Here is a 26,117-nt window from a genome sequence, read left to right as displayed (position 1 = left end):
GACCTACTTGCGCGTTTTGCAAGAAACCTGGACACTTGATGTCCAGTTGTTACCTCATGAAAAGGGACAACCCAGAGCGGAGTCCGACTATTACAACTCCGAATGCGATGGCTAGCGTAAGAAATCGCCATCAAAAGGGTTACCAACCATTTATTTCAGAGGGGTTTGTGTCACTGGATGGAGCCTCGACTAACCGGAGACCGGTTAGGATATTGAGGGACACAGGGGCCCATCAATCTTTAATGCTTGAAGGCATTTTGCCATGGTCCGAGGAGACGGCAACGGGGGATAGTGTTCGTTTACAGGGGATCGGGGGTGGTGTTAGTGCTCCCCTTCAGGTCATCCAGTTGGAGTCCGATTTGGTGTCAGGACCGGTCACCGTCGGTTTACAAGCCACGCTTCCTGTAGAGGGTGTATCTGTGGTTATCGGGAATGATTTGGCCGGGGGTCAAGTTTATGGTAACCTGAGGGTTGGTAAAGAGCCCAGCAGGGAGAATAACACCACACCAGCTCGGGATGGCGACAAAAGTGCCAAGTTGTTTGTAGGGGGACTGAACTTCAAAACAGAGGAAGAAATTCTGACCTCTGTCTTCAACAGATATGGGCCGCTGGTGGAAGTGCGGGTGGTAAGAGACTGGGAAACGCAACAGTCAAGAGGGTTCGGCTTTGTCACGTTTGCCAGCACAAAAGACGCCAGAGAGGCAGAGAAGAATTGGAATGGCAAGGATTTGGAGGGTCGGACCATAACAGTAGGGAAGGCATTTCGTAGGCGTCGAGAGGTCTACAGGAGAGGACAACTGGGCGGTAGTTTTGGTGGGGGCCGCAATCAAAATTATTATGGAGGCTCCCTGAGTTACGGCCGCTCCCGAAGGAAGGATTGGCAAAGTAGGGGCCGAGAAGGAGACCGCTATTCATGGGACTACAGGGACCAGTGGTCCCACCCTAATTATTAGGGAAGTTCTGAGAAGTTGAAGCACTGAAGGCGGCGGAGCCGCCGAGCCAAGATTCCTACACGAATTAACCGTGAACGCCGTTCCTAAAGGCGTCCATGTAGTGAACTTTCATGCACGGACTAACCGTGAACTCCACGTTCCTCAAGGCGCCCCTGTAGAGAACTTTCCTGCACAGACTAACCGTGAACTCCGCGTTCCTAAAGGCATCCATGTAGGGAATACTCGGCTTGGCCTCCCGGAGAAAGTGTTATCGAGTTGCTTAACTTTGGATCTTTGATCAACCCCTTAACCTTCATTCCCAAGAAACTCACGGTCAAAGTCAGAGGGTCATGAGATGGAGTTTGATTTGGCAGGGACAATGTCGTTGTTGGTACTTAGTCCAGAGGGAGTAATCTGGAGGGGTTGAGTTATCTGGTTTGTTTCTCCAAATTGGCCGGCGAAGAAAGTTTTCGCTGGGTTCAAACTTTCTTTCTTGAAGGGGGGGAGTGTTACATATTTATGTGAATGTATGGGAATTACCATTCAGGTCTTTGCTTATCCGTGTGGAGTATATTAAGTTGTTGTGGTTGGAGGGTCAGGAGCCCTTCGGAGGGAGTGGCCGGAAACGGAAGTGGCCGGAAACGGAAGTGACCGAGGAGGGAAGAAGAAAAGACACGAGGGAACAGGACGAGTCTTCTTCTTGATCTTCCTCGGCCCGCGACGACAAAAGGTGGAATCGACCTCGCGCTGCGTGGAAAACAGAGGCGTTCCGAAACCCGTTTGGCGAGAGGAGTTACCTGGACGCGTAACTACCTTTTGACACGTCAAGTCCCCGTGAGTTCGTGCACGGAACCAAGCGGTCACACGTTGGGCCACGCGCGCGTTGCAAACCGCGCTTGGTTTTGCCCCGTCTACAAGGACGCGTACGGGTCGCACGTTGAGCCTCGCACGCGTTGCAAACCGCGCTTGGTTTGCCCCGTCTACAAGGACGCGTACGGGTCGCACGTCGAGCCTCGCACGCGTTGCAACCCGCGCTTGGTTTTGCCCCGTCTACAAGGACGCGTACAGGTCGCACTTTGGGGCCTCGCGCGCGTTGGAAGCCGCGCTGGATTTTGCCCCGTTGCTTGGCAAGGAGGGGCGCTGCAGCAGCTGTCCCCGGTACGAGACGGCACGTTTGGAGCACGTCCGCCCGGGGTTCGTTCAACCGCCCATGTGCGGAGACGAGAGACATTGTGAGAGACATTGACCACGGAGGGAGTCGGGAGTGGGGCTCACGTGAGGAATATATAAGATGGCCATCTTAGAGTTAGTGTAGATGAGTTTGCATCTTTGTAATATTGATTGTGCATTGTTGATGGTTGTTGATTGCTCAGGGAATATATTATTGATTATTCCGGATCCTTGGTGTGGGGTTTCTTCTTGACCGGAATTCATATGGGTTGCGTTACGAAAGCTCATATATATCATCCTACTTGCTGGCGAAGGTCCTCTCACGGTCCGGGGGTCACCGAGACCAGGTAGTCACCGAGGGGACCACGTAACACAATGGTGAAAAACAGTTTAAAATAACAAAATTATCATATCCAGATCTTCACCAAAATTCCATTTACTCTTCCTTGTCACACACACAACCTGTCCACCAAGTTTAGTCTGAATTCATCGTTAACTTTTTGAGATATCCTGCTCACAGACAAACAGAGACAAACAAACTAGCATGAAAAAACTTGAGCCCCGTCCACCTTCAGTGCGCAGGTAACCATGATAAAACAATGCTGGAGGATGATGGGTCGACGCCCCTCCGCCTTCGGGTATCAATCGACGCCCATGATCGTTCGATAGCCGTTATCAGGTGCTTCCAATGTGCGAAGTGTTTTGAAAGTAAACGAGGAATGGTCTTGTCATTTGTCCCGCATGTTGAAGATTATTGAACAATGAAGCAATGAAATTGAATATTTCATGTTCATTTCGTTGGAAACTAAATGTGTCTCAGAAAGAGTCCGTTTAATCATTAAAATACAGCAGGTACTTAGAAAACTCCGTTAAGCCATCACCTGGAGGGTATGCACATCGTTTATTAATAAATTCATCCCTCTTTAATTGGTTCATTCCTCCTACACTCCTGAGTGCTGCAATTAAGGCATAAATGAGGTGAGAACGTCATCGGTTTTCAACGACTCCGTTTTCCTCCTCAATGGATAAGACTTGGATTTGAATGTAGAACATGTGGGTTTGCTGTTCGGAGCGCTGTTCAGTAGTTTGCTCCTTTCGTAGCCCACCTCGGTGTCATATCAAATACAAAGTCGAGGCTCATGGAAGAGGTAGCAATACACACATATATATGACATAACACATTATATATATATATATATATATATATATATATATATATATATATATATATATATATATCTATGATACTAGCTGAAAGCACCCGGCGTTGCCCGGGTTATTTTTGAATGAATTTACGACTATAATTCAGCTTTTACTCGCAGCCGTAGAAGATTGATTACTATAATGCAGCTCAGCTTTTAATTGCGAAATGGCCCCAGCCAGGCCGATGCGGCCTCGACTGGCCTCACCACCTAGCCTATAACCTTCCTGGGGCCCGTCCCGCCATTTTTGGTTCTTTTTGAATGAATTTACTACTATAATTCAGCTTTTACCCTCGGCCGTAGAAGATTGACTACTATAATTCAGCACAGCTTTTAATTGCGAAATGGCCCCAGCCCGGCCGATGCGGCCTCGACCGGCCTCACCACCTAGCCTATATCCTTCCCGGGGCCCGTCCCAACATTTTTGGTTCTTTTTGAATGAATTTACTACTAGAAATCAGCTCTTACTCACGGCCGTAGAAGATTGACTACTATAATTCAGCTCAGCTTTTAATTGTGAAATGGGCCCAGCCCGGCAGAGGCGGCCTCGACCGGCCTCGCCACCAAGCCTATAACCTTCTCAGGGCCCGTCCCGACATTTTTAGTTCTTTTTGCATGAATTTACTACGATAATTCAGCTTTTACTCATGGCCGTAGACGATTGACTACTATAATTCAGCTCAGCTTTTAATTGTGAAATGGGCCCAGCCCGGCCGAGGTGGGCTTCGACCAGCCTCGCCACCTCGCCTATAACCTTGCCGGGGCCTGCCCCAACATTTTTGGTTCTTTTTGAATGAATTTTCTACCATAATTCAGCTTTTACTCGTGACCGTAGAAGATTGACTATAATTCAGCTCAGCTTTTAATTGCGAAATGGGCCTGGCCCGGCCGAAGCGGCCTCGGCCGGCCTTGCCACCAAGCCTATAACCTTCCCGGGGCCCGTCCCGACATTTGTGGTTATTTTTGAATGAATTTACTACTGTAATTAAGCTTTTACTCGTGGCCGTAGAAGATTCACTATAATTCAGCTCAGCTTTTAATTGCGAAATGGGCCTGGCCCGGCCGAAGCGGCCTCGACCGGCCTCGCCACCTAGCCTATAACCTTCCCGGGGCCCGTCTCGACATTTTTTGTATTAGAGGTTTCCTCCTATCTTTCACCGTTCAGGAAATTAACTTGCGCAGTCAAACAAACAAAAACTTTCTTTTATAATATGGAGAGAAGAGAGATACAGACTTGGCATTTAATATGGAATATTTTTTTTGTGGGGGTGAACTTACTTTTCAAGATGACTTAGAACCAAAAGTTCATTGGAATTATGTTGAAATTATTCTAGATTTTGTTAATGTGACCTTTAAAAGAAACAAAAACCACATTTGACATTTCGAAGCAAATAAATTGATCCTTGAAAGTGATGTAAACTGATATCGAACTCAATTCACAGACAGTACTGTGTTAAACATCTGTGCGTTTTCCAGAAGTATCTCTTTATTTTGCACATTAGCCAAAAAAATTTTGAACAAAAACAAAAAGTTAAATTACGACTGGGATTACAGACAGTAAAATTACATTTCAGTACTTCGTGTAACCCCCACGAGCATTCAGGAGAGCACGTACACGTCGAGGCATGCTGTTCACGAGATTTGCCAAGGTTTGGACAGGAATCGCTTGCCATGCAGTTACAATAGCCTGCTGCAATTCACGCACAGAGGTCGGCTGCTGGTCCAAGTGGTCGATTTGACGCGTTAATTCTGCCCACAAGTTCTCTATCGGATTCATATCCGGGGACATGGCAGGCCACTCCATATGCTCTAAACCACGGTCAGCAAGAAAGTGTTGGATCACGCGAGCACGATGAGGCCGTGCATTGTCATCTTGAAAGACAAAGTTTCCTCGAAAGGCTGCACGAGCAAATGGAAGCAATGTTTCTTCCAGAATGGTCCTGTGCTTGAACTGGTTCAGGTTTCCATTCAGAACAACCAGGTCAGTTTTGCCCCCTGCATGAAAAGCAGCCCAAACGGTCACCCCACCACCTCCAGCTTGGACTCTTGGCACTATACAATCTTCGTTGTAGGCTTCATGCACTTGCCTGCGCACTCGGACGCAGCCATCTTGACGATAGACCAGAAATCTAGACTCGTCACTGAAGATCACGTGATTCCAGTGTCCTGGCTGCCATTGACGGTGCTCTCTGGCCCACTGCAATCGGCGCTGGCGGTGTTGTCTGGTCAGACGTGGCTTTCTCAGGGGATGCCTGGCACGATAGCCTGCTTGAACCAGTCGTTGGTCGACTAGCCTTCTGGATACAGGCACATTTATCAGTTGCTGCCACTCAGCCCTAAGCCGATTAGCTGACTTGGTACGGCCATTGCGGACTAACCGGTGCAGCTGGCAATCATCTCTCCTTGTGGTTCTGCGGGGACGTCCTGGCCTCGGTATTGGAGTAGGGACACCCCTCTGAGCATTTCGTTTCAGGATCTTTGAGACCTGCCCTTGAGTGATGCCATATTGCCGAGCAATAGAACGCTGTTTCATGCCGGAATTTCGTAAAGCCACCACTCCATGACAAACAGCATTGTCGAGTTGACGGACCATCTCCAGGGGAAGCGGCAATAACTTTTGTAGACGTGCAGCAGTTGTTTTCCACTAGTACAGAACGCAACAACCCTTATATACCCGATTGTGAAGCCAATCGTCAAATGTACCTGTCCGTACATTTTGTCACGCCACCTGTGATATAATCCTGTTGTTGACTTCTTGCTGCGACAATCAGTGACATGGTTCTTTTGACAAAGAAATCACCGAAGCGTAAAAGAAACTCACCAGATTGATATACCGAGTTCAGAAATTAAACCCAAGTCAAGAAAAAAAAATATTCCATATTAAATGCCAAGTCTTTATATGTAATATATTGTTACGGACGCGGTTAAAGATGTTATATTTGCCGAGCGGAGGCTCCGCGACCGAACAGTTATTCCCCGACTCTAAAACCCGATTGACCCCAAACTTTGGCCGGATCGCGCCACCGCTATTCAATCGGGAAAACTCTAAAGCGACCGAATGCAAAGAGGAAAAGGAATAAGACGAGAAAAGGGTTGAAATACTACTAAATTTATTTACTATTTACAGGCTCAAAATAACCAAGGAAGAAGGAAAGATAAGAAAATAATTTACAGAAGATATTAGAGACACAGTGCAATGCTAGCTTATCTACAGTCTTAATTAACCCAGGGACAGAACAAACAAGGACAGACTCACGCAGGGAATGATGATAGGACTGGCAGGAGGTGAATGGCTGGAGGGAGAGGAAGGTCCACGGGTACTGCAGCACGATCGGCGCGTTTAGCAGCCGTCGTTCTTTCGCGGCCCTGCTCAAGAACTGCTGTCAAGGCCCCAAGCTGCTGTGGCTGCTGATGTGGCTCGAGCTGCTGTAAATGCAGTTTCGGTGGCTCGAGCTGCAGCTCAACTCTGGACTTCTCTCGGACTCAACTCAAAGCGCCTCTCTTGGACTCAACTCAAAGCGCATCTCTTGGACCCAACTCAAAGCGCATCTCTTGGACCCAACTGCTTGGACTCCCTCTCGTCTGCACTTGGGAACGCCCCGCCGGCGGGTTATATAGGCCCCGCCCCCCAACCTTTTCGAACCTCCCCCAAACGTTCTCTCTCCGCCCTCTCAAGCCAAACCCCTGGCTCATGGTTGGTCGAGTGGGGCTGGCTCACTCCTCCCCTCTATGACGAGGTGGAGACACGCCTTTCTTCTCCGACCCTGCCTCGTGGTCAATGGCGGCAATTGGAGGGGAGGTAATTGCCAATCGACGAAAGGGGGAATGGAGGTTTTGGGAATGGTGGTGTAGGGAATCTATCTCTTTCACTTGGAGCAATGGAGTATTTAAGTTAATGGGAGACACAGCCTTACTCTAAGACACATAATAAGATATAAGCTACTGAACAGGGGTATTCTATGATTGGCTGACATGTATGCTTTTGGACTAATTATGGGACGCCCTTTGACCTTTACACAACTCCGGAGGCAGGAGGCGCAGAATAAACAATAATAATAATACACACAATCAAAAAAATACAGTCCTCATATCCGCAACAATATATACACTAGCAGAAGTACCCGGCATTGCCGGGCGGGCGAGGGGAGGGGAGGGGGAGGGGAACGGGGGGGGGGGGAGCGAGCCCCTTGGCAAAGCGAGTGGTTTTTTTTTTTCATAGCGTCATAGCGTCATAGCGTTTCATAGCGTCATAGCGATTTTTTTTTCATAGCGTCATAGCGTCATAGCGTTCATAGCGTTCATAGCGTCATAGCGTCATAGCGTCATAGCGTTTTTTTTTTTCATAGCGTCATAGTGTCATAGCGTTTCATAGCGTCATAGCGATTTTTTTTTTCATAACGTCATATCGTTCACAGCGTCATAGCGTTCATAGCGTCATAGCGTCATCACATGATCGCTCTGAGCGAATCAGCGCCCACCTGCTCTGATTCCGTTGATTCCGTGCGCTGAAATGCGCTGAGGTAAATATGAATAAAAAATATGGATCGTCAAATATTTTGAGTTCAGCCATGTTCGTCCCACGCTCAATGGCCATGTCTATGTCAAATATCAAGCACGTAAGCCTCTCCGTTTAGGAGTCTATCGGTAACATTACACACACACACACACACACACACACACACACACACACACACACACACACAAACTGTGTTTTATTTAGATATAGATATATATATATATATATATATATATATATATATATATATATATATATATATATATATATATAATTAATTATATATATAATTAATTATATATATACTAGCAGAAGTACCCGGCATTGCCGGGCGGGGGAGGGGAGGGGGAGGGGGAAGGGGAGGGGAGGGGAACGGGTGGAGAGCGAGCCCCTTGGTAAAGCAAGCGATTTTTTTTTTCATAGCGTCATAGCGTCATAGCGTTCATAGCGTTTCATAGCGTCATCGCGTTTCATAGCGTCATAGCGTCATAACGTTCATAGCGTCATAGCGTTTCATAGCGTCATAGCGATTTTTTTTTTTCATAGCGTCATAGCGTCATAGCGTTCATAGCGTCATAGCGTTCATATCGTTCATAGCGTCATAGCGTTCATAGCGTTTCATAGCGTCATAGCGATTTTTTTTTTCATAGCGTCATAGCGTCATAGCGTTCATAGCGTCATAGCGTTCATAGCGTTTCATAGCGTCATAGCGTCATAGCGTTCATAGCGTTTCATAATTACCCTTGATTGTTTTTTTTCATAGCGTCATAGTGTTTCATAGCGTCATAGCGATTTTTTTTTTCATAGCGTCATAGCGTTCCATAGCGTCATAGCGTCATAGCGATATTTTTTTAAAGCGTCATAGCGTTCATAGCGTCATCACGTGATCGCTCTGAGCGAATCAGCGCCCACCTGCTCTGATTCCGTTGATTCCGTGCGCTGAAATGCGCTGAGGTAAATATGAATAAAAAATATGGATCGTCAAATATTTTGAGTTCGGCCATGTTCGTCCCAGGCTCAATGGCCATGTCTATGCCAAATATCAAGCACGTAAGCCTCTCCGTTTAGGAGTCTATCGGTAACATTACACACACACACACACACACACACACACACACACAAACTGTGTTTTATATATATATATATATATATATATATATATATATATATATATATATATATATATATATATATATATATATATATATATATATATATATATATATATATATATAATTTAATTATATATTTTCATGACATTTTATATTTATTTATTTTGCGATGGTAGAGGACGCATAATGGATTTAGGACGTACCAAAACAAAATGAAAAACAGAAATTGAGGGGTATGGAGGGGGAAACAACAACATGGGGTTGAAGGACTAAAGAGAGGGAGACGGAGAAATAATGGATGAGGAGTAGGGAAGAACACACAGGAGCAAACTCCCAAAAAGGAAAAACGGAAATCTTGGGAAGAGGTGGTCTGGTGGGGGGAGGGAGGTTACACGAGGATAGAGAAGATCATGGTTTTGGATGAGGGATGATCTGAGATGGTGAGGAACAGTTGTCTTGAAGACCTGGAAGGAATAATGAGGTTGAAGAGAATGTGGAAGTTGGTTCTCCAGGAGCAGGAGAAAATATGAACGAATGAGTGGAGGTGAGCAGTGATCCTGGATTTAGGTAGTTTCACCTGAAGGGGGTTGATGGTGGATCATGTGAGCCCTGCGGAAAGTATGGAGATGGCAGGGGGTGCAAGACCAAAAAGAAGGCAGAAGAAGACAGAGAGACCAACGACCTGTCTGTGAAGGGAAAGTCATAGACACCATAGACCCGGCTTCATCACGTGGGAGACACCATTTTCTTTTTAGGAAAGGTGGAGGGGGTTATAGGGCGAGGAATAAACAAAGCCAAATGTATACAGCATCCCATACAAGTTCTGCCAAATATCCCAATAATTCCTTCATCTCCAGGGCTTCTAGATACCTATCCGATTCTAATTTAAACCTGTGTAGTGTTTCTTCTGCCACCACCTTTTCAAGGAGACCATTCCATGCATTAACGACTCTGAGTGAAAGACCCCTTCCTTGCCTTAATACAGTCCAGACTCCTCTTCTTTATTCAATGATCAGATGGACGATTATTTGGTTGTCCCTGGCCCTGCCCTGTCCCATTCTGTCCCATTCCGCTGAAAATGTCTTCCACGTTCATTCTATCGATACTCTTCATCATCTTAATTAAACATCTCAATCAGATACCCTCATAATCACCTCCTTCCTATGAAATGTACCAATCCCTGTCTCCAATAAGCGACTCCTCGATCCTCATGTTTAAGGTGATTGGCTGTGTCCACATCCGCCCATTGGGGATATCACCACCTGCGCAGGTGTGTCCCTGGATCTGTATTCCCTGCGGGAGGGTACGTTGGAGTCGGTGTTCCCAGAGGATTGCCGCCAGAACGCTCGAGGCCATAACCCGGGTGTTAGCACCTTTGGGAGGCTGTCTCATGATCTGGTGCATAATGTCGGGTTTCCTTGTTTTCCAGTTCACCACTGGAGCCACACCGAGCCCGGCATTCCAGGAGGCCCTACCGAGGCACTGCCGGTGCCATCTGGAACACTCCATGTTTATCTGCAAAGTTTCCCTGCGGCCCCTCACCCGCTCTTCATATTACTGTGGGCCAATCATGTGCGGAATCCCCAAAATTCCCCATCCTGATATTTTCTCATCTTTCTTTGCTTTTCCACCCAGGGGATCCCTGTTGGATTTTTGCGCTCGACCCTTGCGCTGCGATGCTAATAAAAATAAATCTCAGTCTAGCTCCAGATTCAATGGAGTAACCGTGCGCTGAACCCCCTCTATCGCAGCCAGCGATGTCCATCCTCAGGTGTAGTGACCGAAACGGAACATTATTACCTCCGACACCAAAGGTGGATGGAGGTTATGTTTTCACCCCTGTCTGTCCGTTTGTGAACAAAATATCTCAAAGAGTTGTGGACGGATTCGGACGAAATTTGGTAGAGATGTAGCATATGTCACAAAAACGAAATGATTCGATTTTGGTGAAGATCCGCATTTGGATTCGACTGGGAGAATTTATTTAATGATTCTTCACCATTGAGAGATCGGGCCAAAAACGATGTATAGCAGGATATCTCAAAAAGTTGTGGATGGATTTGGACGAAACTTGTTGGACAGGTTGTGTGTGTGACAAGGAATAATCGATTCAATTTTGGTGAAGATCTGAATATGGATTCGAATATGAGAGTTATTTAATTTTTTTAAGTGATTCTTCACCATTGGGAGATAGGGCCAAAAACCATACATACCAGGATATCTAAAAAAAAGTTGTGGATGGATTTGGACGAAACTTGTTGGACAGGTTGTGTGTGTGACAAGGAATAATCGATTCAATTTTGGTGAAGATCTGAATATGGATTCGAATATGAGAGTTATTTAATTTTTTTAAGTGATTCTTCACCATTGGGAGATAGGGCCAAAAACCATACATACCAGGATATCTAAAAAAAAGTTGTGGATGGATTTGGACGAAACTTGTTGGACAGGTTGTGTGTGTGACAAGGAATAATCGATTCAATTTTGGTGAAGATCTGAATATGGATTCGAATATGAGAGTTATTTAATTTTTTTAAGTGATTCTTCACCATTGGGAGATAAGGCCAAAAACCATACATACCAGGATATCTAAAAAAAAGTTGTGGATGGATTTGGACGAAACTTGTTGGACAGGTTGTGTGTGTGACAAGGAATAATCGATTCAATATTGGTAAAGATCTGAATATGGATTCGGATGAGAATTATTTAATTTTTTAAGCGATTCTTCACCATTGGGAGATCGGGCCAAAAACTATACGTAGCAGGATATCTCAAATAGTTATGGATGGACTTGGACGAAACTTGTTGGACAGGTTGTGTGTGTGACAAGGAAGAATCGATTCAATTTTGGTGAAGATCTGAATATGGATTCGGATATGAGAATTATTTAATTTTTAAAGTGATTCTTCACCATTGAGTGACATGGCCAACCAGGTGGAGGTACGTACGCTCTCTACTGAGTGCCATTCTAGTTCCATATGAGGCCTCACGAAATACCTGCAGAGTGTTAAACTACCTCCCTTGATTTATTATTGACCTCCCTATGGAATTCAACCCAGAAACCCCATTTGGTCCACCTATGGCTACCTAACAATGGCTAGAGGTCGGACCCCAATAAGCGAGTTTGAACTCCTGCTGGAACACCTTCGGACACCTGGAAAGGAGTCTTTGGGGAAGGGAAATGTTCCTAAAGAGTGAAAAGACTTTGTGAAAATGACTCATTATTTACAATCTTAGGATATTGATTGTGACTTTATGTGACTGTGCGTGACGCGGGAGGATTCAAAATAACAACTTTGTCATTACTTTAATCTCACGTGCTACATCGTACTACTTACTACCTGATTACAGGGATTCACCTTGATGTCGTCATCACCACGATGAATCGTGCTTGGAGTCACGTGACGAGCCTGATGACCTGTTTAAAATTTAAATCCACATCGTTTATGAACGGCCTCGGGCTCTTGGTGCTCCCTTTTGACGTTTCACAAATGCTGATGACGTAATAAACAGGCTACAACGTCACATTATGAAGACTCCAGACGGATGTTAAACCAAGGTAACGGTAACCTCGGCCATTAAAAAAAAAAAGTAAACTACTTGCAAAGTCTCGTTGCTTAAGAACGACGGATATAACTCGAGATCTGAAGGACCCTGGTTCGAGTTCAGTCCGTCATGCATTATCTCGCTTCGCTGAGCCACCATTGTCCACCAGCCGCCCAGCACGATGTAGGGCGTGTCTAAGAAGGGGCGTGTCTCAGACGGGGCGTGTCTATAAAAGGGCGGAGATTGCTTGAGCTATCATCGATACTTGAGGCTGGATGCTCATTCCGTGGTGGTGGATCAGAGCTCTCTGCAAGTTGGACCATGGAGATGTTTACGAGGAGGCGCAGCCTGTTCGACCCAACCTCACCTTGGAAAGGTAAATGCACCACGAGCCTGGTGCTTTATGAGATACATATTGCGCTTGTACTTTACTTTATATAAAAAGCTAGAGATCAATTGCGAACTGGTGTTTAAATATTTTAAGCGTTTTATAGCTTGTGCAGCTTCGCAGGTATGCTTTACTCGTGCGACCTTTGCATCAAGCAGGTGACTGTCCGTATTTTGCAGCGCAGTACGAAATACGCACTAAATGAGGCTTGTGCACCTTTTGTTATCCCATGAGTCGAAGTGTCATGTCCGAATATATATGGTGCACTACAAGTTGCTCTATTCATCAATTGGCGTGAGATAAAGTTTGCAATAAAGTTAAATTATATCTTCATTTCGCGGTGATGATCCTCGAGGTTTTCGGAGTTCGGACCTATCTTGGCCCCGCCTACACTTCCATGCTCCGCCCCTCGCCCCGCCCCTCCAGGGTACCTGGTGCTGGTTTGTTATTTTAAAGTTCTGGTGCGGGATTTATCCTGACTTAGTTCATGTAAATTACACATGTGGGGATTCAAGCTTTGTTCTGATCGCTTTATTGAACACTCATTATTTCGTGTGTTGCACGTGGCTGTTGTTTTGCTTCATTGCTGGGAACATGGCTAGGTGTGCTGCTGATGCAGTGCTGCTGCATAATATCACTGTCAGCGCAGAGGGTTGGAATTTGTTCATGGTGCAGGCGATAGCTTGCCTACTCTTCGAGAAGGACACCGTGGGGTCTTTAAGATCCACCAACTAAAACCAACAGACATGACACCTGGCTTAACATCCATCCGAGGGACGGCACACACATTGATGAATCTACCTGTAAAACACTGGGATAAACGTTTGTAGCTGGGTCTGGATTCGAACCCAGGCTCGGCAGCTCAAATGCAGGTGTGCATTCCTCGAGGCAAACCTGGACTTTCATTAAGCACTTTAAGAGTTTGTTCTTGAGTTTGTAATTGATTGAGAATTGATGCATTTGATTGCTTTTAGTCGTTTGGTGGTTAATTGGGTGAGATGTGTCGCATCATGGTGGTGAATGGTGGTGATTGGTGGTGATTGTTAGTGATTGGTAGTGATTGGTAGTGATTGTTGTTGATTAGTAGTGATTGGTGGTGATTGTTAGTGATTGGTGGTGATTGGTGGTGATGGTGAATGTTGGTAATTGGTGGTAATCGTTGGTGATTGGTGGCGATTGTTGGTGATTGTTGGTGATTGTTGGTGATTCGTGGTGATTAGTGGTGATGGTGAAAGTTGGTGATTGGTAATTGGTGTTAATCGTTTGTGATTGTTAGTGATTGGTAGTGATTGTTGTTGATTAGTAGTGATTGGTGGTGATTGGTGGTGATTGTTAGGGATTGGTGGTGATGGTGAATGTTGGTAATCGTTGGTGATTGGTGGTAATTGGTGGTGATTGGTGGCGATTGTTGGTGATTGTTGGTGATTCGTGGTGATTAGTGGTGATGGTGAAAGTTGGTGATTGGTAATTGGTGTTAATCGTTTGTGATTGTTCGTGATTGGTAGTGATTGGTGGTGATTGTTAGGGATTGGTGGTGATGGTGAATGTTGGTAATCGTTGGTGATTGGTGGTGATTGTGAATGTTGGGGATTGTTGGTGATTGTTGGTGATTGTTGGTGATTGTTGGTGATTGTTGGTGATTGTTAGTGATTGGTGGTGATGGTGAAAGTTGGTGGTAATCGTTTGTGATTGCTGGTGATTGTTGGTGATTTTTGGTGATTGGTCGTGATAGGTGGTGCTTGTTAAGGATTGTTAGTGATGAGTGGTGATGGTGAATGTTGGTAATTGGTGGTAATCGTTGGTGATTGGTGACGATTGTTGGTGATTGTTGGTGATTGTTGGCGATTGTTGGTGATTGTTAGTGATTGGTGGTGATGGTGAAAGTTGGTGATTGGTAATTGGTGTTAATCGTTTGTGATTGTTGGTGATTGGTAGTGATTGGTGGTGATTGTTAGGGATTGGTGGTGATGGTAAATGTTGGTAATTGGTGGTAATTGGTGGTGATTGGTGGTGATTGGTGGTGATGGTGAAAGTTGGTGATTGGTAATTGGTGGTAATCGTTTGTGATTGGTGGTGATTGTTCGTGATTGGTAGTGATTGGTGGTGATTGTTAGGGATTGTTAGTGATTGGTGGTAATTGGTGGTAATTGGTGGTAATTGGTGGTAATCGTTGGTGATTGGTGGCGATTGTTGGTGATTGTTGGTGATTGTTAGTGATTGGTGGTGATGGTGAAAGTTGGTGATTGGTGGAAATTGGTGGTAATCGTTTGTGATTGCTGGTGATTGTTGGTGATTGTTAGGGATTGTTAGTGATTGGTGGTGATGGTAATTGGTGGTGATTGTTGATGATTGGTGGCGATTGTTGGTGATTCGTGGTGATTGTTGGTGATTGGTGGTGATTGGTTGTGATTGGTGGTGATTGTTAGTGATAGTGATTGGTGGTGATGGTGAATGTTGGTGATTGATGATAATTGGTGGTAATCGTTTGTGATTGTTGGTGATTCGTGGTGATTCTTAGTGATTCTTAGTGATTGGTGGTGATTGTCAGTGAATGTTGGTGATTTGTGGTGACTGTTAGTGATTGGTGGTGATTGTTGGTGATTGTTAGTGATTGTTAGTGACTGTTAGTGATTGGTGGTAATGGTTTGTGATTGGTGGTGATTGTTAGTGATTGTTGGTGATTTGTCGTTATTGGTAATATTGGTAATTGGTGGTGATTGTTTATGATTGGTGGTGATTGTGAATGTTGGTGATTGTTGGTGATTGTTGGTGATTGTTGGTGATTGTTGGTGATTGTTGGTGATTGTTAGTGATTGGTGGTGATGGTGAAAGTTGGTGGTAATCGTTTGTGATTGCTGGTGATTGTTGGTGATTTTTGGTGATTGGTAGTGATTGGTGGTGCTTGTTAGGGATTGTTAGTGATGAGTGGTGATGGTGAATGTTGGTAATTGGTGGTAATCGTTGGTGATTGGTGATGATTGTTGGTGATTGTTGGCGATTGTTGGTGATTGTTAGTGATTGGTGGTGATGGTGAAAGTTGGTGATTGGTAATTGGTGTTAATCGTTTGTGATTGTTGGTGATTGGTGGTGATTGTTAGGGATTGGTGGTGATGGTAAATGTTGGTAATTGGTGGTGATTGGTGGTGATGGTGAAAGTTGGTGATTGGTAATTGGTGGTAATCGTTTGTGATTGGTGGTGATTGTTCGTGATTGTTGGTGATTGGTAGTGATTGGTGGTGATTGTTAGGGATTGTTAGTGATTGGTGGTAATTGGTGGTAATCGTTGGTGATTGGTGGCGATTGTTGGTGATTGTTGGTGATTGTTAGTGATTGGTGGTGATGGTGAAAGTTGGTGATTGGTGGAAATTGGTGGTAATCGTTTGTGATTGCTGGTGATTGTTGGTGATTGTTAGGGATTGTTAGTGATTGGTGGTGATTGGTGATGATTGTTGATGATTGGTGGCGATTGTTGGTGATTCGTGGTGATTGTTAGTGATTGTTGGTGATTGGTGGTGATTGGTTGTGATTGGTGGTGATTGTTAGTGATAGTGATTGGTGGTGATGGTGAATGTTGGTGATTGATGATAATTGGTGGTAATCGTTTGTGATTGTTGGTGATTCGTGGTGATTCTTAGTGATTCTTAGTGATTGGTGGTGATTGTCAGTGAATGTTGGTGATTTGTGGTGATTGTTAGTGACTGTTAGTGATTGGTGGTGATTGTTGGTGATTGTTAGTGATTGTTAGTGACTGTTAGTGATTGGTGGTAATGGTTTGTGATTGGTAGTGATTGGTGGTGATTGTTAGTGATTGTTGGTGATTTGTCGTTATTGGTAATATTGGTAATTGGTGGTGATTGTTTATGATTGGTGGTGATTATTACGCATATATACGCGCAGGGTGGCCTAAAAGTCGCTTTGCCCTCCCCCACTCCCCCAGTGTTAAGCATTGGTTGTTAAACTCTTTTGATAATACCGGTTTTATTATGCATGCAGTACAGTACTTACAATAATTAATGAGTGATTGTATCTGTATGATGGAGCTCATCCAGATACAATGACTGATTAATTATTGTGAGTACTGCACAATACAATCTGTACAGGTATAAATAATTAAAACCGTTTAAGAACGGATGCTTTGCTGGGGGAGGCATAAAGGGACTTTAATGCCACCTTGTAGATGCATGTATTTTTTTTTTTTATATATATATATAAATAAATGAATATATATATACTGTATGTTTTTGGCCTTTACATGCTAATTGATCTCTTTAGTGGCTGACTAGATGGCCGAGAGGTATGCACTCGTCTCTAAGCTGTCTAGCTTGGCTTCAAATCCAGACTCCGCTATAAACTGTCATCCCTGTAGGGTTATTCATCAATGTGTGTTCCGTGCCTCAGATGGATGTTAAATGGGCATCTGTCTGCCAGCATTATTGGTAGACGTTGAAGATCCCACGGAGTCCTTTGTGAAGAGTAGGCAAGCTATCGCCGGCACATTGAACAAATTCCATATACCAGTCCTAAACGACAGAGGGCATTGTATCAGCGTCACAGCCACGCCCTCAGCCAATGATGCGACCCCGCAGTGTTGAGCTGCATATGAAGAAGATTCTCTCTCGTGGAGATTGAGTGACAGACATGTACTGTGGTTTCTTGCAGGGTAAAGGGGAAGTGCGGGTGGGGAGAGGTAAGGGAGGAAGTTGGAATCTCATTTCGGTTTACTCAAATTCCATATTGAACAAGAAAGAGCAATCAGATATTGCAGACCCTCGCCAATATGCGTTTTTAGTGGTTTTTAAGGATGTCGTGTTAAACAAATATGGCAGCCGAACCACGTGACCGATGACGTCATCATTTTTTCTCCACCAATTTATCCATAGATGACACAAGAAATTTCATCTTGATCGGATGAAGTTTTGTACTTGTTGAATTAGGACGTCATAATGGAGGAACCTATGACATCATAACATGTTATTCCCCATGGAGACTTCTGTAAAATGAGGCTTGTCTGAATTTTTTTAAATGCCACACTTTCAGAGATATAGAGATACAAAGTTTTTCGGTTTTTCCAAGATGTTGCCCATACCACGTGAGCTATGACGTCATAATTATCATTTTTTTAAAACAGGAAGAGTTGCACCTATGGTGAAAATTTTCGTGTTAATCGGACCAACGGTTGCAGAGAAAATCATATTTATTCTGTGTGGACAAACAAACAAACAAACAAGAAATATGTCGTGCACGATACTTGTGAAAACCCTAATATAAGTTGTTGGCCTATGATGACCTTACAAATAATTGGTGGTTGAATTCAGTGACCATATGTGCAAATTCTCTTAAAATTTCAAGTCAATCGGATGAAAATTGAGGATTTTAGAAATTTGGCAAAGTGGTTGACCATTGGGCTATGTTAACCTTTTAACCTCAAATTCAATAGGCTTATTTCTTATGACCAACTCTATCATTTGGTGAAGTTTTGTAAAGATCGGTTTAAAATTGCGACCTGTAGGAGATTGACATACAAACAGAAAGACAGACAGACAGAATAACGCACAAGACAAACCAATATACTTGAAAAAATCTTCGATTTTCACAAGTAAATAACGGAGTCAAATGCAATACCCTCTCCTTTGGCGAGGGTAACAATGCTGAGGCCATATATTTATTACGTATGCATGGGTGGGGTGATTTTATTCGTAACCGCTCGATTCTTTCTACCCTGAATATGATAAACCATCGATTTATTTAGCTTGGAATATCTGATCTGGGATCAGACTATACTCATGATCAGACTATGTCTATCACTATCATGAGACTAGATCAGACTAGATATGACTATCAGACTGGAACAGACTATATGCTATACTCTGTTACAGAGCACTGATGTTACGGAAGAAGTTTATTGGCACAGGTTGTCCTGGGGGTTTGCCATTGCCTTCCCAGCAGTCAGTCAGTGCAGAAATTTGTAATTTCTTCAGGATACCGGTGATAGCTCGCCTACTCTTCGCAAAGGACAACTTGCATCTTTAACGTCCATCAACTAATGCTCGCAGACGGAACACCCAGCTTAACGTCCATCCGAGGAACGACACACATTGATGCCTCACCATACCTGCGATACACCAGGATGGCAGTTTACAGCTGGGTCGGGATTCAAACCCATGCTAGACAGCTCAGATATAAGTACGGACATCTCTAGGCCATTCTGTCAGCTTATATAACCTAATAGGACGTCATTTAGGCCTAATAGGTCATTTAAATCACCCGTAAGACAAGTACGAAGTATTGTCTATGAATAACGCTCTGTACTTTTAATGAATCATTTGTCGTTCTTTTCATCTCAGCTACATCAATGTACTCTGGCTCATTAAATAATGCAATCCAAGGTAACTACTAATCAGGGTGAACCGTGGCCAGAGTCACATGGCATCCCTGATTCAGAATTAAAGTTTGTTAGCCTATGATTGAACGATGTAGCTTCAGACGTTCCACCAATGTAAACAAGGAAACATTTGCCAATGACGTCACAATGGTTGTAAGTTGTAACTATATGATTGTTCTTACTCTGACGTCACTCAGCCATTGCACCTGAGCCAAATAAGAGCCGTTTGGTAAATGAAAGACTCCGCTCCCTTAAAAAGTTAACTTTGTCAGTGAACTGCGTGCATATTTACATCTTCATTTATCAGTATTTCATTTGCTGGAATTGGCGTTAAGCTCAAAAAACCGTTAAGCTTTAAAAACCGTTAAGCTTAAAAAGTACTTTTGTGTGGATTTCTGCTTCTTGGCAAACTAGTGTGGAAATAAATCTCCCCGGCCTTGGCAAAATATCCATTTTGTAAAGTATAAATCCAGCCTGCTTATGAATAACGATTGCGATTAATATTGTTGTGGCTTCTAAAGTGTAAATTTTAAATATCTCTACTTTTACCTCCGCCACCGACGTAGGTTATATTTTCACCCCTGTACATCTGTCTGTCTGACCGTGAGCAGGATATCTCAAAAAGCTATGGATCGATTCGGACGACATTTGGTGGGCAGGTTGGGTGTGTAACGAGGACGAATTGATTCGATTTTGGTGAAGATTTGGATCCGGGTACTACAACTTTGAAAGTGATTCTTCACCATTGAGTGATGGGACTGAAAGCAAGATATAGCACGAGATCTCAAAAAGTTGTGGACGATTTATGACAAAACGTGGTGGATGAGTTCGTTAGGTGACGAGAACAAGCCGATTCGATTTTGATTCAGATCCGGATGCAGATCTGGTCCATCAGTGGGATACAAAACATAAACTGCTCAGCCTGGCGGAGGTGTGTGCTCTACCGAGTGCCGTTCGAGTTCCTATCCTGTATTTTATCCGAGGAGGGGTTCCATGCTACTTGTTTGTGCGGTATTACATAATAGAGTACTGTGAATATGATTAGTCAAAGGATGGCTTCACGGAAAGCTGATACAAATATGTTGGCTGCTGGTTGCCTCTTTCATATTCCTCTTTGTTCTTTAACACTCATTTCCATTTCCTCTAAGAAGCATCTACAAATCACGCATGAAAAAATGCTCAATTTTGATGCCTTCCCTCATCAATTCCATACATTTCCTGTTTCCATCCAATAACTCCTGAAAAACCTGCGTCATGGTTGTCTACATGTTATGTGTTGTCAAACAGCATTTCATGAGTTCTCTGGGCAAGCTTTTGTAGTGTCTTGCCTTTTACTCATAGGTGTAACACCGAGGCAAAGCGAGCTTTCTTTTCCCAAATTACTATGTACAATGGTGAGGCTGAAGAAGGTGAAGAGGAAATGTCCCATATGTCTGCCCCTCCTGGACGGAGCCAAGTGGGTTGACTGGGTCTGCTTCCCGCCACAAGGGTTCCCGGCCAATCGGTAGTGTCGTGCTCCCGGAATTCATGAAAGCATTGCCCGGTGTGACTCCTCCACTCCCCCTCTGACCCACCTGCATAAGCACTCGCCTTCCTTCGACTGCCAAAACCCGTAACGGCATTCTCATGGGCAGTGCTCCCCGGCCAATAACAACATGCTTGTGCTGTTCCACGAATTGGCACAAGTACGTAACAGCACGTGTTGTCTTTGTGTCGTCCCTGTGCAGTGCTCGCACTGTTCTCGTATGACTCACGAGCAAGCATGGGCCCATAAAAGTGTTCTCTCACTCATGTGTTGCTCAGGCCGTCCTGCAGGTTAGCACAAGCTCGTAACAGCATGCACTTGTGTGTGCTGTCCTCGATCTGTTCTCTGCACCGTGTTTGCGCTGGCTCCCAATCATGCAGCACTCACACTGTTCCACAGGTGAGCACAGACCTTAAACAGCAAGTAGTCACACTGTCACAAGGTCGCTGCACTAACTATGAGGATGCACCAGGACCTGGCATTGCTGCTGACTTGTTGCAGGCCCATCTTAGCAGACTTGTTTACAAGCTTGACGATCCTCTCCTAGTTCTCTTCCCAACATCAAGACCATAGGATTTTCACATCAAGCTCTCAAATATATTTGCACTTATCATTCGCCAGCCAATGGCTGATCAGCTACCTGCCAATTTGCTTGTGCAGTCAGCCAATGGTAGGTGACTTCCTGCTGCGGTGATCCACACATTTACTTATGCAGGCAGCGATTGCTATTATCAAAGCCACCCTTGCATTGTAAGCTCAGTTTTGTCTTCTTGATAAACCCTGAAGGCAAAAAGACCAGATGTCTTGAATGAATGTATATCAAAGACTAAAGCTAAGAATTCTGGGTAATACACATCCCCGGAGGTATTATTGTCCTGGTAAACGAAGAAGATGCCTCTTTTCCTATCTTTTCCCACTCTTCCCTTTCTTCCATAACCCCATGGGATGAAAAAGCTTATTTGATCCATTATTTAAAAATGTGATGGAGTTCATAAATAAATTTTAAACATTTTTAAAAGCCTGTCTCGGCATAGTGGGTGCTCAACCAATGCTAGGGTCTTCTGTCGTAACATTGTGATCGACAATAAGATGAATAAACATTTTGAAGATTTCATGATTGACAATGGATGCTGAATGAAGTTTGTTTCTGTGTCTCCCTTCCTTCCTCTGAAGGTCGTGGGCCTTTCCTGTACCTGCATGTTAATGTTGTATTCTGTATTGAAGAATCGAATACAAATTTAAGTTTATAACCTCACTTTGGTGATTGATCATTTGTTGCAACATGTCATGTTCCTTCAGGTTCTCGAGGATGTGCTAACATGGAGGTGGTTCTAACCAAGATTTGTTCATTAGAAAATGGATGTGAACAAATGAATTATGCCCAGCAAGCTGCCAGCAATGTTGAAACATCTAAATCGTGCCTCCCTGATATAATGGAGGCCAATGAGGCCCTTGTTCACAGCTTGATCAAGCGCAGATCTCAGGACTCTGGATTGGAATTGCCGAACCTCGAGTGTGCTCTGTCAGTACTCGAGCCATCAGAAGGCATGTCCGACACGCAGGAGCACCACGTGGCTCTGGAACCTCCAGCCTCTGACGTGGCTGATGCGCTTGATGGAGATGTTGGTGGAGACTCGTCAACCTCTCAAACGAACAGCCCTGCAAAAATGACACCAGAAACACCAGAACCAGAGGACAGAAGAACATTGACTTCCCCTGCTGATTATGATAAGCAGGATGTAGCAGGGGAAGGAGAAGACTCCGATGAGAAGCAGCACCAAGCTATAGGTGGAGTAAGCAGCAAAAAGCTGTCATTGCAAAAAACCCAGCAGGATTGGTGTGATCTGGAAAGAAAATGGGATGATTTTGCACAAAAGCAGATGCAACGCAAACAGGTGCATTCGCCGTTCATTGCTCCAATAGAACAGTAATATTCTGTGTGCTCCGTACGCATCCGTCCATCCTCATATGCATCCGTCCTCCTCATACGCATCCGTCCATCCTCATATGCATCCCAGTCAGGCATATTTTGACTATGGGGTGGAAACTTCTTTAAATTAATTTTCAATGGGTTAGCAATGATCTTTCTCTTAATGTTAGTTAGCAATGTTTAACTTTCTTTAAGTTTAACTTAAAGTTAGCAATGACTTAATGCTTTAACTTATGGCTCAATTGTCAGGATTTGATCAATAATGGTTAAAATTAATTAACCAAAATCAACATTGGTTTATTTGTATTTCAGAGTTAAAGTTTTATATTGGTCTTTCTAATTATATTAAAGTTTTATATTGGCCTATTATAAACCGAGTGGTAACATGCATCTGGATCTCTCTAGATCAAGGCTGGGAACCATCTCGGCTCAGGCATGGAACACTTGGATCAGCTGTGCCGCCTGATGGAAAGACTGGGAGAGCTGCAGGATGGTAACAAGAGGCTGCGACATGAGATGCACAATCTTAAAGCCCAGCTGCATGCCTCACAAAGCCAGCAAGTGAGATCACTGACAAAATGCCACACTGTGCACCGAGGTCATTCTGGTGTGAATAGAGATATATTTAATATTGGGCCTCTAATTTGAGGTGATTTCTCAAGAACTCTTGCTTGGTTTTACAGGTTGCAATGATGGCACAATGCAGCTGTCCTGTCCCCAAGGTTGATCATCTGCAAGCAAGGAGCACAGCGACATGTCGTTATCGCTCCCATTCTGAGACCGAGGTGCACACCATGGAAAAGAAAAATGGCCTCAAAGGTAAGGATCGGTTGACTGTCTTTCATCTGATTGGCAGATGGCCGTTGATTGGCCGTCCCTCTGTCTGTCATGCTCTTTTTGTTGGGACATCCTTATGTCCGGGACATCATTACGGTGTTAACCTTTAGTGCTCGGCTAGGCCTCTATAGATGTGTCTGTCATTCTGGCATCCAGCACTCAACCTGTCCCGTCGCTTCGCAGATGGCAGTTGAATGCCATAACCCATATATCTGAATATCTGGCGTCTGTAGGTGACGGGATGAATGCCAGATGCTCGGCATCAGGATGTCGGATTTAGTAAGATGGTGGTTTAGTAAGATGGCATTACATCTGGGATGTCATTACGACATTGCGTCTAGCGCTAGCCTTTTTGGTGGTGTCATAACCACTACCATGAGCGAAGCGACGGGCTCAATGTGAGTATTTTACAATGATCGAAGGTAAATTGGTGGATGTACATAAATCCTAAGCAGGACAAAGACATTACTGCCATCAATGTATTTTTATATGTATTATAAGGACATTCAAAGAACACCATTACTATAGCTTTGCCACTATTACTAAAGGTGGATTGAGCCACAAGTAGCAGTCATACATAAACAGCGTGCAATGGATTCTGTTTCAGGCTTGTATTCACGAAGCAGCTCTTTGAACAGGGCCTTTCAAAAATCACCGGGCTCCCGGCTTTGCCTGAGCAAATCACGCTTAAAGGTGAGGATGCTCAATATTGTGGAACATATTACAGATGAAACTTCTCTGAAAGATTATTTTACCTATCCGTGTTTTGCTTATTTGCTCCTTAATGGCAAAGTGAAGTTTTATGCACTTTCTCACCGCTCCCCCCTATCCTTCTATTTGTTCCAACCCATTCCACATTTTGTTGCAGTTTCAGTTTTGAACACATCCATTCGCTTGATTTGGCATCTCTGTTGATCAGGATGTTTTTGCTTCTTCTGTGACAACCAATAGAAATTGGCAAGAGGTCACCGAGTCTGTTTTACGGAGTTCCTGATTGGCTATAATGGTCATCCATTGTGCTTGTTGCCTCATTTGTACATTGAAACGGTTTCTTTTTGTCACATTTTAGAGCTTTGGATGCGTATTTTAACATCACTGCAAGAACAAAAGTTATTTTCTTTTCTTTTTTTGGACAGAAAAGGCAGGAAAAAAATATTGTACCATGCTTCGAGTATTTGAAAGGACACATGAGGTAGTGCTATTGAGACTTTATATGGTAGTGCACAGTTTGAGAATCTTGAACCGTTATGCAGGAAAATGGATGAATGCTGAAACCGCTATTACACCAAAGATTATTTACTATTGTGTCGGACTTAATGGTACAGTACGTGTTTCAGGTAAGGTAACTGTCTAGCGTATCCCTTGTTTTAAACGTGCCATTAAAATTTATCACTTTTGCTGGAAGATAAGTAGTTTTATTATTTTTTTATTAATTTTTTTTTTTTTGTCATTATTAGAATTCTTAGCTTGACCAAAGCAGGAGAAATGCTTTAGCTCAGATGGAAAGATTGTTTGGGAAAATGGATAAATGAATACTTGTAAAGAAAGATGTTTGATATGGCATAATGACTTGTTACAAAATTGTGGCTTTCAACAGTTATTGATACGGATGCATTTTATTCAAAGGACATCTGTAGAAGATGTAACTACGTTGTGAAAGTGATGGTGCTGTGGTTAAGAATATGCTGCAACTTTGTGCTTTTATTTTTTGTAATTTTTTTAACCAAATGTTGCCAGCACAAGTTATTAGTGCTCATGACTTGAACAGTTCTTGAAGCCATCAAAGAAGCAACCTCTTGATGTGCAATATATGATGTACAGTATATTATTTTTGATTTATAAATAAAGTATACTGATGAAGATACAGCAGCGTTTTTATTTGGTAAGGGGGAGTGTAGAGCATGACAAAGTGGGGTTGATTTGCAATCATAAAAATGTCATTGCTTGCTGATTCAGCAATGCAAATGTGTCATTGGGTAACATTAAAATTCAGTTGTTTTTTGGGGGGGTTTTTTGTATACAACACCGAGGCTCGTGAAAGAGCTAACATCAATCACAAAAAAGGACAAACAGACACATAAAACATAAAGGGAGTGAGAGACAAGATGGGGAGAGAGAAGGAAGCACACAAGTACAACAGCAGAGAACAGGGACAATGGAAGATCTGTGGGAGGGCAAGGGCTTGGGGGGAGGAGGCACAGGAAGGGGAGGTGAGGTGCGAAAGGTACAAAACACATGGACATTGCTAGAACTTCCAGGAAAGAAAGAAGTCGGGATTTCCAAAAAAAAAAAGTGGATTTGGGGTGAATTAACGGGGGTAGAAGAGATCAAGGTTTTGGATGGGGGAAGATAAGAGATGGTGGTGAACAGCTGTTTTAAAGACCTGGAGGGAGGAGTGGGATTGAAGAGTGAGGGGAGTTTGTTCCAGAGGTGGGATAAAAGGGGAATGAAGGAGTGAAGGTGAACAGAGTCTTGATTTTGGCAGTTTAACCATAAGAGGGTTGCTGGCAGATCTTGTGCGACCGGCAGGAATATTTGGGGGACAGAGCCCAGAGAGGGCTGGGGGAGCAAGGCCGG

General features: G+C 43.9%; 1 protein-coding gene across 1 annotated transcript; it reads left to right on the top strand.

Annotated features, from left to right (window-relative positions):
• The first annotated feature begins 12,744 nt into the window (after window positions 1-12,744).
• Window positions 12,745-25,403, top strand: LOC137426256 (uncharacterized). The gene is made up of 6 exons (XM_068114927.2): window positions 12,745-12,854; window positions 22,073-22,668; window positions 23,109-23,264; window positions 23,387-23,522; window positions 24,148-24,233; window positions 24,409-25,403. Exons 1-6 carry the CDS (start codon window positions 12,800-12,802, stop codon window positions 24,418-24,420), a joined length of 1,041 nt encoding a protein of 346 aa, XP_067971028.1. The 5' UTR covers window positions 12,745-12,799; the 3' UTR covers window positions 24,421-25,403.
• Window positions 25,404-26,117: the final 714 nt, after the last annotated feature.

The sequence above is a fragment of the Myxine glutinosa genome, chromosome 4 (genome assembly GCF_964187855.1).
Source record: "Myxine glutinosa chromosome 4, kmMyxGlut1.1, whole genome shotgun sequence".
Taxonomy (NCBI): Eukaryota; Metazoa; Chordata; class Myxini; order Myxiniformes; family Myxinidae; genus Myxine; species Myxine glutinosa.
Note: the sequence above shows the minus strand (reverse complement) of the source record. Positions and strands in the feature narration are given on the sequence as shown.

Coding starts and splice junctions, on each gene's coding strand:
- LOC137426256 (XM_068114927.2), top strand. CDS start 12,800: ATGGAGATGTTTACGAGGAGGCGCAGCCTGTTCGACCCAACCTCACCT. Junction 12,855..22,072: donor CCCAACCTCACCTTGGAAAG/GTAAATGCACCA, acceptor ATGTTCCTTCAG/GTTCTCGAGGATGTGCTAAC. Junction 23,523..24,147: donor AAAGAAAAATGGCCTCAAAG/GTAAGGATCGGT, acceptor ATTCTGTTTCAG/GCTTGTATTCACGAAGCAGC.